Source organism: Equus caballus, chromosome 28 (assembly GCF_041296265.1).
Source record: "Equus caballus isolate H_3958 breed thoroughbred chromosome 28, TB-T2T, whole genome shotgun sequence".
In the NCBI taxonomy this organism is placed as follows: Eukaryota; Metazoa; Chordata; class Mammalia; order Perissodactyla; family Equidae; genus Equus; species Equus caballus.
Window position 1 is genome coordinate 10191788 of NC_091711.1, and position 18167 is coordinate 10209954.

Sequence of the window (18167 nt, forward strand, 5' to 3'; positions counted from 1 at the left end):
ATCAAGATTGTGTGGTATTGCTGGAGGAATAAACTGGTAGATCAATGGAACAGAACAGACAGCCCAGAAACAGAACCACAGAGAGGTGCCCACTGACTTCTGAGAGAAGTGCAAGAGCAGTTCAGTGGTGGAAAGATATCCAAAGGCTCTAGCATCATTTGTTGAAAAGGCTGTGCGTAGGCAAAACACAAAACAAAACAAAACTCAAATGTCACACCGTGTAAAAAAATTAACTCAAAATGGTTCACAGACTTAAATGTAAAACATGAAACTATAAAACGTTTAGGAAAAAACAGAGAAAATTACCAAAATCTAGAACTAGGCAAAGAGTTGGCTTTGACACAAAAAGCACAATCCATAAGGGTAAAAATCGATCAGTTGGACTTCATCAAAATTGGAAACTTTTATTCTACAAAAGACCATGTTATTAGGATGAAAAGACAAACTACAGACTGGGAGAAAGTATTTGTAAGCCACATATCCAACAAAGGACTAGTTTCCAGAATATAGAAAGAACTTTCCAAACTCAACAGTGAAAAATCACACAATCCAATTAGAAAATGGGCTGAAAACAAGGAGAGATATTTAACCAAGGAAGATATAAAAATGGCAGATAAGCACAGACAAGATGTTTGACATCTTTAGTCATCAGGCACAGTGGCTAGGTGACTTAAAGCCACAGTGACTTACTATCACACACCTATCAGAAGAACTGAAATAGAAAGCTGTAACAACGCCGAATGTGGTGAGGGTACAGAGAGACTGGATTACTCATGCATGCGTTGCTGGTAAGAGTGTGAAACAGTACAGTACCCTGGAGAACAGTTGGCAGTTTCTTCTTAAAAACTTAACATGCACTTACCATACAGTCTAGAAACTGCACTCTTAGGCATTTATCCCAGAGAAATGAAAGTTTATGTTCACACGCAAACCTGTATGTGAATGTTTATAGCAGCTTTAGTCATAATAGCCCCAAACTAGAAATAACCCCAAAGTCCTTCAATGGGTGAGTGGTTAAACTGTGTACATTCGTACCATGGAATATTCCTCAGCAGTAAAAGGAAATGAACTAATGGTACATGCAATAACCTGGGTGAAACTGCAGATAATTACATTGAGTGAAAAAGCCAATCTCATAAGGTTACATACATACCGTATAATTCCATTTATATAAAATTCTTGAAATGACAAGATTATAGAAATGTAGAACAGTTTAGTGGTTGCTAGAGGTTCCTATGGAAGTGAGAATAGGGTAGGGGGGAAGTTGCTATAAAAGGACATGAGGAATCCTTGCAGTGATGGAAATACTCTGTACCTTAACTATAAATGTCAGTATCCTGGTTGTGATATTGTACTACCGTTTTGCAAGGTGTTAACCATTGGGGGAACATGGGTAAAGGGTACTTGAGATCTGTCTGTATTAATCATTACAACTGCATGTGAATCTATAGTTATTTCAAACTAAAAACTTGAATTAAAAAATTGATTACTGAGGGGCTGACCTGGTGGTGTAATGGTTAAGTTTGCATGCGCCACTTCAGTGGCCTGGGGTTTGCAGGTTTGGGTCCTGGGTGCAGACCTAGCACCACTCGTCAAGCCATGCTGTGGCAGAATCCCACATAAAATAGAAGATTGGCACAGATGTTAGCTGAGTGACAATCTTCCTCAAGCAAAAAGAGGAAGATTGGCAACAAGTGTTAGCTCAAGGCCAGTCTTCCTCACACACACACATACAAAAATTGATCACTGAATTGTAGAGTCTAGGTGGTTGATATACAGGTATTCACTATAAAATGCTTTCAAATTTACTGTGTATAGTCAGCCCTCTGTATCCGCAGGTTCCAAATCCACAGATTCAGTCATCCTTGGATCGCAAGGCCTACAATGGTTGCGTCTGTACTGAACATGTACAGTGTTTTTCTTGTCATTATTCCCTAAACAATACAGTATAACAAGTATTTACTTACCATTTACATTGTATTAGGAAGTAAACGTAATCTAGAGGTGATTTAAAGTATATGGGAGGATTCGCATAGGTTATATGCCAATACTATGCCATTTTGTATAAGGGACGTGAACATCGCTGGATTTTGGTAGCCGTGGGGGTCCTGGAACCAGTCCCGTGCAGATACCAAGGGATGACTGCATTTGAGAATTTCTGTAATAAAATATAAGTGAAAACAGATTTCTCATATCTGTAGAAGCAGTGCGTCACCATTACATCTTTATAATACTATAATATATATGTTAAATGACAGTTTGAAAAACAAATCCAGAAATCCCACACATGGGTCTTTGTCCAAGTGAAATCAACTTACATTCACACAAAAACCTGTGCACAAATGTTTATACTGGCTTTATTCACAATCATCAAAAACTGGAAACAGCTGTAATCCCTTAGCTGGGGAGTGGATAAACAAACGGATACATCCTGTGATAGAATGCTACTCAGCGTTTAAAAGGAACTCACTGCTAACACAGGCAACATGATGAATGTCGAATGTGCTCTCTAAGTGAAAGAAGCCGGGCTTAAAAGATTGCATTCAGTGTAGTTCCGTTTATATGACATTCCTGCAAAGAGAGTATAGAGGCAGAAATCAGATTAGTGTTTGCCCGGGCCTGGGACCAGGGCACACAGTGGTTCAGGGCTTGAGAGAGCTGTTCTGTGTTTTGATTTTCTTGCTGGTTACACAGCTGTGTAAGTTAACCAAAACTCAGAGAACTGTACACAAAAGAGGATGAATTTTACTATATGTAAATTGTATATTAATTTTTAATAATGAAAAAGTGTGGCCATTGCTGAGGGAGACCAGTATCTTGACTAAAAATAAGCAAAATCACAGGTAATTTTAGTAAATACTTTTTCAAATGACACATGTTCATCTTCTCTCCTATCAGTACCCACCCTTTCTCATACTCTCTTTTCCCAGTTATAAATCTTCTCTAATGTTTTGATGTAAAATTCACACATACTAGAGGTGAAAAAACAAATTGGAAGGATTAGTTATTTTACTACAGCATAAAATTAAACTCTGAAGTTGATATGTTTAATTATTAGTCTATGTTGAAAGTACAAATTGAGTTCAGAAAATGAATTACAGTGGCTATTGGGGAAGATGTGGCCATTTTTACTAAAAAGTGTTTCACTAGAAGCCAACAGGATGAAAGAGATGCTAAAAAAGTGTAATATCATCTTAGCCTCCACAAAGGTAAATATTCAATGAGGAAAGTAATGTTTACACTTTTAGCTTTATTCTATCACAGCTGGGATATCTTAGATCTGTCAACTAAAGTAACTCAGAGAGACTGGATAGCTGCCCGTGAGTTTGTGAAGGCTGTTGTGTGGAAGAGGCAATAGATGGACCTCGTGTTGCTCTGAGGATACAGTTGTGATAGATGTCACGAGGAAGTAGATAGGTTTTATACTTAGAAGTATGGACTTCGTGACAACCAGACCAGTACGAAAATGAACTGGAACTACCTCTGGAATATTAGGCACTCTGCTTTGAAATGTTCAGAGACACAGTGTCCGTTCTCTGGACTCTGGTACCCTGTAGATTGACTTTATTTTGTATCTCATTTTACGGTTTTAATATACTGTTTATATGTGTCATTCCAAATCTCTTCTCCAGGCTAAGCTTCCTCAGCTTTCCTTCTCTGATACAGTTCTTTGACCATCAGTCCTTCTGGTCCTTCCTTGTCTCTCTAGTAAGCAGTGCGCCTGGTAAAACAGGGTGGTATTTGTCGTGACCTGTCTTCTAGCCTGTCCACATGTTAGCAGGTGGTACTGCTATCTTTTATATCTGACTGTCTATAGACCCAGTCTTAAACTTTTGTTCTCATTTTCCACAATTTTAACTATGTGCTTTTAAATTTTTTATTTAGTGCCTTGAATAGTACCTGCACATAGTAGGCATACTTGAATGGATGAATTTCACCCTCTGTTGCGTGTTTTCACAAAGGTAACAATGGTTCACATTGAGGTTACTTGAAACATGCAAAACCTTCTAACTAATTGTTTTTTTCTTTCTATACAGGAATTTCGGCAGAAAGTAATGCTGGGAACTCCTTTCCTAGTTATTTGGCTGGTTGGGTTTATAGCAGACCTAAATATTGATTCTTGGCTCATTAAAGGGCTAATGTATGGTGGTGTTTGGGCTACAGTACAATTTCTTTCAAAGTAAGTATGTTGTTTTTAACTATATTTTAACTTTACATGAGGGAGTATAATTTGGACCTGCTATATAAAATTAATATTTTGTATGTTTAGAACATTGGCTTTGTGTAACATGTTTGATCTTAATTTAATCTTAAAAAATTTTGTCAAATTTGTGTGTGAAATCTTTTAAAATTTTAACATTGTTAAAATGTTCCTAAAGGTGCTTTCAGTGACAAAGTCTAGCATCTAATTTGTAAGGCTGAAATGGTTTTAAAACATTTTGGTAGACGTGTACTTGCATTTGTTGAACTCTAAATGTAATATACATGGTGCTTGTTTTTAGGTAATCATAATGCTTGAGCTTACCTTTCCATACGAGTTATATTTTCTTTCATCATAGGCAGTATGTAAGAAAGAGGTTTGATTTTTAGGAGCAAAGTAGAGTCTAAGCATGTAAAGTAGGCTCCGTTTTTTCTTTTTAATTTTCTCTCTCTTTTTTCTTTAAACATTATGATCATTCCATTTTCTTTCGGTCCGTAGATTTCCACTTAATTTCCATTCCTTTAGTACCTTGTTTTTACCTAAATTTCAAAAAAGAGTTCTGAAAATAACACACAGAAACAAAAATGACTTGTAACACACTTGTGTTAACTCTCAAAAAGGGGCTTAATTCTGGGTAATTAATCTCAATTTTAGTATTTCTAGGAGTTCCAAGGGCTATTATAAATAGGAAATCACCAAGACTTTCTATTTAGCCTACATGAATGATTGATCCTGCTTATGTTTTAATAAGATTTATTTTTCCTAAATTCTAAATACTGTAAATAGTGACCTTCAATTCCACTAAATTGTAGCCAGTTCATTCTGTTTGAAAAGAGGTGCTGAAGCTTAATGGGAGTGTGTAGGTAAAGAGAAATGAGGAAACAGAGAAAATATGAGGATTGCTTTCTACTCATGTGTCAAAATTATAGTATCTTTGGTGAATAATACGCTGAATGATACAGTTATATATGTAGTCATGTGTCATTAACTATGGGATATGTTCTGAGAAATGTGTTGTTAGGTGATTTCGTCGTTGTGCGAACATCATACCATGTACTTACACAAACCTAGAGGGCATAGCCTACTACACACCTAGCTGTGTGGTATGAATCTTGTGGGACCGCTGTTGTGTATATGTGGTCCGTTGACCAGAACGTTGTTATGCGGCACGTGACTGTATGCTAAAGTGAATTGTTGATTTAAAAGAAGAGGAATAGCCTGAAATCCTGAAGGTGAAAAGTAAAGGGAATATAATTTTAAGTCTTGGTGAACTAAAAGGAGCTCAGAATCTTGCTGAGTCATTCAACTGTGAACTCATTTATCATTGATTACTGTGAAAAGAGCCTTAGGAGTTAAGTATCCTGGACTTCTGGATTTTAGTTAAACCAGAGTTTGCTATGTAGAATGTGTGTCAAATTTTCATTTAGATAAATAAAGATTCATTTTTACAGTGAAATATAGAGCTCAAATTTTACAAAACTTGTGTTTTCCAGATCCTTTTTTGATCATTCAATGCATAGCGCATTGCCCCTTGGAATATATTTGGCAACCAAATTCTGGATGTATGTGACGTGGTTCTTTTGGTTTTGGAATGATATCCTTTGGTTATAAAGATCGTATCTAAAGCAATTTTTGTTTGTTTTTAAACAAATGTTTAATAGTAATTTAACATTGGGACCGAACTACTCACGATTTGCTGTATTAAAAAAGTATTCTTAGAAAAATAAGTGGGAACTAATGTAAATATTGTTTTTAAATGTTTTATACTGAATAGCTTGCTTTTGAAAGCTGCTTTAGATAACAACATCAGTAATAATAGCTGCCATTTACTGAGTGTTTAAGGGCATTTTCTTGAATACTTTGTACTCATTTAACATACATCCTATATTTTAGTATTGTTATCTCCATTTTATTGATGGGAAAATTTAAGTTTAAACAGGGTAAGCTGTCATCCTTGCTCAGCGCCACATGGTTGGCTTCTGGGAAAGCTGGGAAAGAAATACGTACTTGTTTGACTTTATAACACGTGTTCTAAACCTTTCTACTAAACTTCTGATTTTCATGTTTTAGTATCAAACTTTTCTCTAAATATTTTCTTAATTTCACAATTATTTTGCTGTGGTAGGTAACGGTTAATTTTCTCTTTTGCTTCATGGAAAGCATGTAATGCTGTATCTTCAAATGTTTACTAACGAGCAAATTATTTCAATGTAGTATACTTTTAAAAAGTAACGTAGTTGGAAATTATGAATGTGTGTGTGTGAACATGTGTGTGTATCAAAGAAATAAGACCAGTGTCAACTTTTGGTATTGTTGCATAGGTCAATCAGTAGGGCAGTCTGATTTATTATAATAAATAAATTATTATAATAAATAAATTTCATGTTTGTTCATCATTTTTCAAAACATAAAGTATATAAAATATGTTTTAAACAGTATGCAGCTCTCGGGGACTTGTAACTGTTCTGAATGAGTTTAATTAATACGTGGTTTCACTTCCCAGTCTTGCGTGGTATAATACTGTATTCTTTTTGTTCAGTTGTTTTGTATTTTAATTGAAAACAAAACATGCTTATTTTACTTTTGAGAGTGAGGCACAGAATTGAAGCTACACTTGTAGTTCTTTTATTCTTACAGCATTATGTGATTACTTTCAGAAAGTATACTACTTTTAAAATACTTTCTGGGCATAAGTATCTATTGAAATTTTTCCATGTGGCAGTTTTCGCTAGCTCATTCTGGGTTAGTATTATACCTTGACATAAAAATTGTTTTTCAAGGATTTATTGAGTATTAGAATTGTGGTATTGGGACATTTGATATGAGTAAAACAGATCTGCTTATTTTCATTACCTCATCTGTTTTAGATGTATAAAAAACACTGACCTCTGAAATGACTTTAGTATTCCAGACATATTTTCTAACTTTGTTTCCTAAATTGGACAGTAAATTTTATGTTCAAGGAAAAAAGTCAGATTCACATCTCAAAATAATTTTAGACTGTTGCCGTACTCTTAGTCTGTTATGCGTGTAAGTGAGAAAGGCAGAAAAATTAGTAAATTACCAAATAATGAAAACTTTACACCAGACAAAAATAACCAAAGCAAAAAGTAACACATGTTGGAGAGGTTGTGGAGAAAAAGGAACCCTCATACACTGCTGGTGGGAATGCAAACTGGTGCAGCCACTATGGAAAACAGTATGGAGATTTCTCAAAAAATTAAAAGTAGAAATACCATATGACCCAGCCGTCCCACTACTGGGTATCTATCCAAAGAACTTGAAATCAGCAATTCCAAAAGTCCCATGCACCCCTGTGTTCATTGCAGCATTGTTTACAATAGCCAAGACGTGGAAGCAACCTCAGTGCCCATCAACTGATGATTGGATAAAGAAGATACGGTGTACACACACACACATGCGCGCACATGCGCACACACACACACGATGGAATACTACTCAGCCGTAAAAAAAGGATAAAATCATCCCATTCACAACAACATGGGTGGACCTTGAGGGTATTATGTGAAGTGAAATAAGCCAGATAGAGAAAGACAGTCTCTGTATGACTCCACTCATATGTGGAAGTTACACATGTAGACAAAGAGAACAGATTAGTGGTTACCAGGGGAAAGGGGGGTGGGCACAAAGGGTGAAGTGGTGCACCTACAACATGACTGACAAACAATAAGGTACGACTGAAGTTTCACAAGGTTGTAAACGTATCATAATCTTTTTTTTTTCTTAAATTTCACTTCTTTGTTTTGTTTTGACTCTTTTTTTAAGATTGGCACCTGAGCTAACAACTGTTGCCAGTCTTTTTTTTTTGCTTTTTCTCCAAAAATCCCCCCAGTACATAGTTGTATATTTTAGTTGTGGGTCCTTCTAGTTGTGGCACGTGGGACGCTGCCTCACCATGGCCTGATGAGTGGTGCCATGTCTGTGCCCAGGATCAGAAGCAGCGAAACCCTGGGCCACTGAAGCGGAGCACGCAAACTTAACCACTCGGCCACAGGGCCGGCCCCACTATCATAATCTTAATTAAAAGTAAAAAAAAAAAAAAAACAATAAAACCTTTATGCCAGAGAGTTTTATATAGTATAATTTGAATCTTTTGCTTTGCTTTATTTGGAGAGAGTATAAAATAGCTTTGCAAGTTTCTGAAGCTGGGGAGTTGAGAATGTGAAAGGTAGATTTTGAAGGGAAGGCTAGAACAATCAAGTCTATTTAACTTTCCCTATTTGAATAATTCTGGCTTTAAAATAGAATGGCATATAATTCATTTTTTAAATGCATTGAGTAAATTTCACATGTTAATTTTTCGAATAAGAATTGTAGTATGAGCAGTGAGCATACTAAGTTCTATACTTGTCTGTAACGGAGGGCTGGTCCTAGCGCTCTCTCACAGAATTCTTGAAAAGTGGAATATACTATAGTGTAGGACATACCTGACATGTAAAGTGTTGCATAAGTGCATATTATTGTTTATGCATGACTCTTAAATCTAGTTAAGTTTGTGTCCAAATGGACTTTAAATGTGCATTTATAGTTTCTTTTGAGTGTATGTGTATGTGTGCGTGATATTCATGGAATGTAGAATGAAATCACAAACAAATTTAAATTCTGATTATCCAAAAAAACTTGACACTTCTCTATGTTATAAAAGAACATATATAGGGGCTGGCCCCGTGGCCGAGTGGTTAAGTTCGCGCGCTCCGCTGCAGGCGGCCCAGTGTTTCGTTGGTTCGAATCCTGGGCGCGGACATGGCACTGCTCGTCGGACCACGCTGAGGCAGCGTCCCACATGCCACAACTAGAAGGACCCACAACGAAGAATACACAACTATGTACCGGGGGGCTTTGGGGAGAAAAAGGAAAAAATAAAATCTTTAAAAAAAAAAAAAAAAAAAGAACATATATATATCTAGGCCCTGTATGATTTTAGAGCTACATTTTTTGTTTTTTGGTATTAAATTTTTGAGACCAGAGAGTGGAGCAGAAAGGGAACAGAAAGGAGCCTGGAATAATTTATAATGAAAGCACAAAGGCTGTTAGACAGGAAGGAGCTCTGAGGCTCATAATACGAGGCCAGGATTAAGGTGCAGCGAGAGAACGCAGCAGCTGGCAGGGTCCACCGCTCTGCTGTCCTCAACCTCTTTGTTGTTGCTTTTACCACTTGCCTCGTGCAACTCATGATTACATATCCATAATTAAAGCTGGTTAGACTAGTTTTGAAAAATAGAGTTAGAGTCAATTTTCATTATTCACAGTACTTATGTTCTGTAAAGTCTCTGTGAATACTGAATTAGCAAATACTGAACCTATTACTCCTGGGGGAAGAAGGTGGTTAGATTACTGCAACATTTTTGTCAACCAGTCACTACATAACCTTGTTTTACATGTTTCTGTTTAAACATCAAATTTAATATTTATTGTTGATCATTAACGTTCAACTCATGGCCAACAGCACTATAACCTATGCCTGAACAAAGCATATCTGACACACACATTGTAAGGCACGCATTTCTCAGTCTTCTTGCACTTACAAACATTAGACAGCATTTGAGCACTACACTTGGAGGCCATTTTAAAAAGCAGACTCATCAGGGGCTGGCCCAGGGGCGGAGCAGTGGGGTTCGCATGCTCCGCATCCGTGGCCCAGGTTCGCTGGTTTGGATCCCGGGCACAGACCTATGCACCACTTGTCAAGCCACGCTGTGCCAGGCGTCCCACATATAAAGTAGAGGAAGATGGGCATGGATATTAGCTCAGGGCCAATATTCTTCAGAAAAGAAAAAGCAAAATCATCAACAAAGAGCACAAAAACTGCAAAAAATGTGGGACTAAATAGACCGCGGAAAGGACACTTGTTTACAGCATGAGAGTTGAAACAGGAAGGCAGAGTGTCACCTTGTCGACTCAGCTGGGAATGTGTGCGAAGGAGATTCTTACATTTGCCGCTTTGTGCATGTCCACGGATGACTGAAAATCACCGTGAGTGTTGATTGTGGGGTAACAGATCAGTTGTAATGAGTTGGCCTGAGGATCACCTGTGTGAACCTTTAGTTTTCATAATATGATATCCAATAAGCATTTTGTGGTGATAATAAATTTCATGTTGATAGAAACTTTTAATAAATAAGTTCTTATTCTTTTCTACTATTCATTAATTATCACCCCATATGTACTTTACATTAATTCAGTGCTTTTTTGTTTATAGCTCTTTCAGATACATTGTTTTACTTGTTTCTCAGAATAATTCTTTGAGACTAAAAAACAAACCACACAAATCATAATGCTGTTTTCTAACTGATGGAAAAACGGAAGTTCAGAGAAGTTGTACGTCTTGCTCAAAATCACGTAGGTGATTATCAAGGGTCTGGGGTAGAACCCAGCTTTTTGCCCTGAGACAGTGTATCTTCAGATGTCTTTATGTTAGACTCTGAGCATGATTTTAAATTCATAAAGCCCCCTCAAAAGCAACTTGACAACCTGTAGAAAGAGCTTTAAATCTCTCTTAATGATTTCTTATTCGTAAGTAAATAATCAGAGATATGATCAAAGATTTATTTACCAGGATGTTTATTATTGTACTATTAGGATAGGGAAAAAATGGAAACAACCTGAATAGGGGGATAGTTCTATCAGTTACACTACATAATAGTATGGGCTAAAATAGCAATTAAAATACTTTGCTAAGATTTAGGGGCTGGCCCAGTGGCATAGTGGTTAAGTTTGCATGCTCTGCTTTAGTGGCCCGGGGTTCGCAGGTTCAGATTGTGGGAGTGGACCTACACACCACTCATCAAGCTGTGCTGTGGTGGCATCCCACTTACAAAATAGAGGAAGATTGGCTCAGATGTTAGCTCAGCGACAATCTTCCTCAAGCAAAAAGAGGAAGATTGGCAACAGATGTTAGCTCAGGGCCAATCTTCCTCACCAAAAAAGAAAAAAAAGCTTTTCTAGGATTTAATGATATGAGCTGATACTTAAAGTGTATATAATAAGCAAAAACATTATATTTATGGAGTGATTCTAATTTTGAAATGCAAAAAGGATAAGAGTGTCAAGTGAGTACATATAATTTTAGCTGTGGTTGTCTCTGGGTGTTGGATTCATGAGTAGTTTTATCTTGTTTCTTGTCCTTTTATTTATTTGAAAATTTTGTTTATTGACCATATAATATAATAATCATAATAATCAACTGTAAAATTCATTGTCATAGCCAGGACAGTCAACTGTGGTTGGCACCACTTTTGAAATATTATTTCATTATAGAAGGTTATTAGATTTCTATTTCTATTTCTATTTCATTCTATAGGTTATTAGAAATTTTATGTCTAAAAATAAATCATTTTTCAGTCATATTTTAAGTTAAATTAAGTTTTTAAACTAAAGATAGACATGAAGAGCTTTTAGAGCCTGGGATGATTACATATATAAAAATGAGGAGAGTGTAAAATTATCATTTTCCTCTATGCATTTTCCTTTTAACCATTCTTTTCTATAGTTTACTCTTAGGACTCCTTCAGTTTACTGTGTATTTTTCCTAGTTTCCTTCTAATATCCTCTAAGCTTTTTAATACCTATCTTCCAGTACCCAATCACCACCTTCTATGAATTCCAACAATATTGTTATATTCTTGTATATCTTTTTTTGTGCGCTTGTGCAAAAGTTCTCTGAAGTCACTAAAGATATTCTCTTATTTAAGATCTTATCCTGTATATTTGACACTGTGTATAATGAATGATGGGGAGGAGCAGTATCTTTCTTGCCTATTAGAGAAGCCATTGCTTCGGCGTACTCTTTCCTCGTTCAGTTGTGGTATCAGCCTTGACATTGCTGGCTCACATGGCAAGGAGAGAGCGAGAGAGATCTCTCCCTCTTCTTTCACTTATAGGGCCGTAGGCTTGTCGGCTTAGAGTCCTACCCTTATGACCAAATTTAACCTTAATTACCTCCTAAAGACCCTGTCTGCAGATCCAGTCACATTAGAGTTCAGGGCTTCAGCATGTGGATTTGGTGGGGGCCCTATTTAGTGTCAGAGGACCCGGGTGAGATTGATGCAGATTCTGACTTTGTCTTCTCATCTGCGTTTTTCAGACTGCTTCTACAGGTGGAGGCAGGATTAAGAACTACGCAGGCAGCCTGCCTCCCCAGAATCTTCTTCTTTCCTTGACTTCCAGCGTGAACTCTGTGGTATACTGTGGCTTGTCCCCTTTCCAAAGTTGTTCTGGTATTTGGCTGGGCAGTTGGTTTGTTTGATTTACTATTTTTGGTTCATTTTGTAGGGTATTATGATAAGTTAGAGCTGCATTTCACAGCAGGTATCGAAGTAACATCCAAGTAGAGTAGAGAGTTAAATGTAAAAAAATAATTCCATAAACATTTAAAAACATCTATGACAAATACTTGTTTTATCTCCAGTTGGAGGACTGTTTACAATAGAATAACACTTCTTTTGCCTCTAAAATTGGCAACACTTTTTTCTTCACTCAATGATCAGTATATGCTGCTAGTGTGGTTATAAATTGGTATATCTTTCTGGAAATAATCTGACAGTATAAAATATATATCAAGCCTTAAAAATGTTCATACCTGAAGATACTGCTCCCATAATATTTAGTGAATTAGGACATTCTGCTCAGTGCTTCGAGGAAGCAGAATAGCATTGATAATAGGAGCCTGGGTTTTAGTATCAGCTCCACCTCTAATTCTCTCTTAACCTTAGACTACTTAATTAACCTCTCTCTCAGTTTTGTCACCTGTAAAGTGGGGATAGCAGCAGAATTTATCATAGGATTCTTGTGCAGCTTAAATGGCACATAATTGGTGATTAATGTGTTATTTATTTTATTAGTGTTAATAAATACACTATGGTCCCAATTATGATAAAAAACACACTGCCAAGTAAGAGAAGATATCTCTGGGTGGAATTATTGTTTTTCTCTTTATACTTCTTAGTGTTTTTTTAATTTTCATCAGGAATAAAGGTTGTTTTAAACCTTTACCAAAAAACTCATGCTATTTATAGAGAATGCCTATTTCAGTTAAATTTTTAAAATTAACTGGTCTGAACCTGTTGCTGAAGCTAATTTCAAACCACCATTTGAAGATACCTAATCTCTTTGCCTTTAAAGAACAAGCAAAGAAATTCTTTAAGTTCATCTGATGTTTAATTCCTGAATAAATCCCTTTGAAATCTATAATCATTTATTGAGCTGGTAGTTAGCCCCTTACAAATTTAATCCTGGCTATAAGAACCTGACCTGTTATTTACTTGTCAGCAACTTTTTGAAACTTACAGTAAGTAAAGGTACTGCCCCTAAAAAATGCCAGGGTTTCAGCATTCTTCACACATACATTTGCTCTTTATTCTCAAGAGATTTTTAGCTGGTGGAGCAGCTGAAAATTTGACTTCCTATTTATTCTGTGCTTATTGTATCAGTGGATTTTGTGGAATACGGATGGTGGAAGTGGGGAGAAAATAAAGGACTGGAAAAAGAGACATCGCTTTTGTATATGGCAGGTGATAGTAACTACTCTTATCTTCTTCCTTTTTTTCTCCTGTATTTTAAGCGATTTTTCAGTGTTTTGGTAATTAGCGAACAAATATATGATCATTTCATTCAAGAAGCTGTTCTTTTTATCTTTGCTTCATAAGAAATATAAATAGTGAGTATACATGATAATGTCAAAAAATCTTACAAGATTCTTGTATTATGCTTGTACCTACATAAAGTATTGAAAATGATATTTGAGTAGCCCAGATATTTTTTCTCATAACTGTGTTGCTTTGGCAACATTGCTTTATTTCTCCTAGTGTTATTTAAAATAGTCTTTGACTTTTCACTTATATTTATAAATACCTAGTAGATTTCTTATGTTTTCATTAGGTAGAAAAATGTGAACATAGAAACTATTTTTATTTTAAGCAAGTTTATAAATATCTTTTCTACAATTAAAGTCAACTTGAATGTGTTCAAAAAAGGCAACAGAGTATTTAAAAGCAATCTTTAAAATAGATGGGTGTGATAACTGAAGTGTTTGTAGATATATAAAGATTTTAATGCATATAGATACAGTAATATGTTAATAACTTTGAACATGAGAAGTCCCTTCATTTTTGTCAAAAGAAATAATGATCATTTAAAAATAATGTGTTCACTGAATTTTTAATGTATTCACTGATTTTTTAAAAGTATCACATAAGCCTAACCTACATGATTTACAGTTTGTAAAGAAGTCATTATTTTTACTTTTTGTGTTAAGTAATATAATGGAAAAATGTATCTATTTTGATGTAATAGATAAACTAGGTTGTATTTTTTTGATGGTAGGTGGTTTTTTGTGTGTGGTAAAATTTTGTGGATTCTAAGTTTACCTATAATCGTAACTCATTTATCATTGCTTCTTTATATTCCTTGACTTCAGGCACATCTCAACTTTTTATTTATCCACCTTCCATTCCTTGCTAATAGTGTTGCACTTTTCTACAATTTTGGAAAATCTTGGAAATCAGATCCAGGGATTATTAAAGCTACAGAAGAACAAAAGAAAAAGGTAGCAAGATACAATCTAACTAGTCACATGTGTTTAACTGCCAAATTATCAGTGTTTATAGCAGATAGAGCACAAAGGAAGAAACTGTTTTTTAGAATATGGAGAAGTTTCAAACCAAACTGAGATCATGTGTAGTTTCTGCTCACCCTGGTGCTCTTGTGATCCTGTCCTTAACGCTTCCATGACGTTTTATAATTTCTTGTTTCTCTCCGTATAGGGCTACTGTGATTGCTTTGAGGGACGAATACAATATTTTAAACATTTCTATAAACCCTCAGCAAATAATAACGCATTCACTAAATGTTTGTTGAAATACGGTATAAACTTGAAGGCCAATAAATTGGTTGATAATGCAGATATATTGTTCCAATAACTGAAATATTTGTATTTATGATCCAGGGAACCCCCTCATCTATGACCCAGGTACTTAGGAAACCAAATTTATAATCTAAAGATGGCACGTAAGTAGAGACTTGGACAAGAGGCAATTAGATTATCTTAAGAGCTCTTTTATACAGTTTCTGAAAGCAAAACAAATCCTGATGAGTTATTCCTGTCCACAGTAGATAAAAACACTGGCACGTTCTTATGGTTGGGTTCCCCTTTTTCTAGGCTGACAGAAATTGCTACCCTTATGTTAACAGCTTTCTTCAGACATTACTGCTAATTGGTTTGCCAGGTTATCTTAGTCATAATCTAGTTCTGAAGATCACTTTTTTACTGGAGTTAGGTTTATTTTCATGTCTTAATCATCAAAACCCAACCATTTCTTAGGGTAGGTAACTTAGTTTGATTGTTGGAGGAGTATTTCCGTAATTAAATTTAGGGTTGCCTCTTTACAAATCCAAGAAATAAAATTCCTGTTTTCATACTGTAATGAAATAGCAGAAGTAAATGAACATAAGATTTTATTATTTTGAGCTGACAACATTGGTTAATTGATGACAAGCATCATGTTCACTGATTCATGTTGATGGCACAGTAGTTGGTGAACATTGTTCCATTTTGAATAAAATCTCTCTGTTTTTGATTCACAGACAATAGTTGAGCTTGCAGAGACAGGAAGTCTGGACCTCAGTATATTCTGCAGTACCTGTTTGGTAGTATTTTTTCTTTATGCTTTCCCCTCTCCTCTTCCCTTGGCGGTGGCAGAGCACAGAGGTTGTGGGGAGTGAGGAGAATAGTTTCTTTCTCTGAGCACACTTCATGCCCCCAAAAGTGCCTTTTAGACTGTGGGACAAGAGGACAGGTGGCGAAACGATGTCTCCTTCCCGCTGTGCTTACTCCTGACCTAGCCCCTGACTACACTTCTGATTCAGAGCTGCCATTCATTCGTGTTCATTCTTACTCTTTTTCTCTTTTAAAATGTAACTCAAATAAAAAACTAAGTAATAACGTATTTAAAATCAAAGGTTTACTGTGATTCGCTAATATGTTCTCCTAATTACACTTTAAGAAACTTTATTCTTATATTTAAAGGTCACAGTGGGAAAATCCATTAGATATCTTCTAAGATAACATGACCTCTAAACTGGTTCAATTTGAGTAGTGTTTGCCTGTATTAGAGTGTTTATGCAACTTTGAGCACTGTTTTATCATTTCTATTAAAAGTTGTCATCTTCAGGTCATAGATAAAGATATAAATGAAATTAAATAGCATTTACTTATGGAATCAGATATAGTAATATTGACATTGTTTCTTATTATAGACATCAAATTACTATAGAATAATACTGTTTTGTGATTTTATTTTCTGCTTAATTTTTATAATTAGTTCTTGTGAAACATGTATAGACTGCCACAGTGGTTAACCCATGTTTTCTTACACAGAAACTGAAATAGCCCCAAATCATACCTGAAACTAAAGGCTCTTACAGTTATATCTTTAATTTCTACACTGCAGCTGAGCTAATATCTTAATATTGGAATAATAGTAAAATAATTGACTTAGAGTTATGGAATAAATGTTTTTGAAACTGAGCTCTAATTCTATGGATTCCTTAAGTTGTTCATTTAACATTCTTTGACGAAACAGTAGTTGTTTTGAATATTCAAAATACATGCAGGGGCCCCCTGGTGGTGTAGTGGTTAAGTTCACGTGCTCCACTTCAGCAGCCTAGGGTTTGCAGGTTTGGATCCTGGGAGCGCACCTATACACCGCCCATCAAGCCGTGCTGTGGTGGTGTCCCAAATACAAAGTAGAGGAAGATTGGCACAGATGTTAGCTCAGGGACAATCTTCCTCACCAAAAAAAAAAAAAAAAAAGGGAAAAATATATATAATGTATTACTTTTGGTAGCAACTTGAGGGTGCTGACTAGATTCCTTTGCATTTTCAAGCATTCTTTTAAAAAGTTTTTGTTTCTGTGCTTTACAATGGATAATTTACAAGATTGTAATTCTTTTTTTTTTTGAGTTCATAATAGTTTACATCATTGTGAAATTTCAGTTGTACGTTATTTCTTGTCCATCATCACATAAGTGCTCCCCTTCACCCCTGTCCCCAGCTCCCATCTCCCTTCCCCTGGTAACCACTGAACTGTTGTGTTTGTGTGTTTATCTCCCACATATGAGTGAAATCATATGATGTTTGTCTTTCCACATCTGGCTTATTTCACTTAGCATAATGCCTTTCAGGTCTATCTGTGTTGTTGCAGATGGGATCAATTTGTCTTTTTTTATGGCTGAGTAGTATTCCGTGGTATATATATACCACGTCTTTATACAGTCATTGGTCACTGGGCACTTGGATTGCTTCCACATCTTGGCTATTGTGAGTAGTGCTGCAATGAACATAGGGGTACACAGGTCACTTTGGATTGTTGATTTCAAATTGTTTGGATAGACCACCAGTAGTGGGATAGCTGGGTCATATGGTATTTCTATTTTTAGTTTTTTGAGGAGTCTCCACACTGTTTTCCATAGGGACTGCACCAGGTTGCATTCCTACCAGCAGTGTATGAGGGTTCCCTTTTGTCCACATCCTCTCCAGCATTTACTTTTAGTCTTAGTGATTATAGCCATTTTAAAAGGTATAAGATAGTATCTTAGTGTAGTTCTGATTTGCATTTCCCTGGTGATTAGTGATGTTGAACATCTTTTCATGTGTTTATTGGCCGTCTATATCTTCTTTGGAAAAATGTCGGTTCATAATATCCTCTGCCCATTTTTTAATTTTTATTTTTTTTTCTTTTTTGAGGAAGATTAGCCCTGAGTTAACATCTGTTGCCATTCCTCCTCTTTTTGCTGAGGAAGACTGGCCCTGAGCTAACATTCATGCCCTTCTTCTTCTACTTTCTATGTGGGACGCCTGCCACAGCATGGCTTGCCAAGTGGTGCCGTGTCCACATCTGGGTTCTGAACCAGCGAACCCTGGGCTGCTGAAGCAGAACATGCGAACTTA

The 18167-nt window shown here is 36.0% G+C and overlaps 1 protein-coding gene across 1 annotated transcript in view; it reads left to right on the top strand.

Moving 5' to 3' along the window:
* Positions 1-18167, top strand: part of ZDHHC17 (zinc finger DHHC-type palmitoyltransferase 17) — a 92752-nt gene that overhangs the window by 54116 nt on the left and 20469 nt on the right. The window contains exons 9-12 of the mRNA XM_005606716.4: positions 4038-4180; positions 5695-5795; positions 14641-14765; positions 15803-15865. Of these exons, the coding sequence (XP_005606773.3) occupies positions 4038-4180; positions 5695-5795; positions 14641-14765; positions 15803-15865 (432 nt within the window). The remainder of the gene's footprint in view (positions 1-4037; positions 4181-5694; positions 5796-14640; positions 14766-15802; positions 15866-18167) is intronic.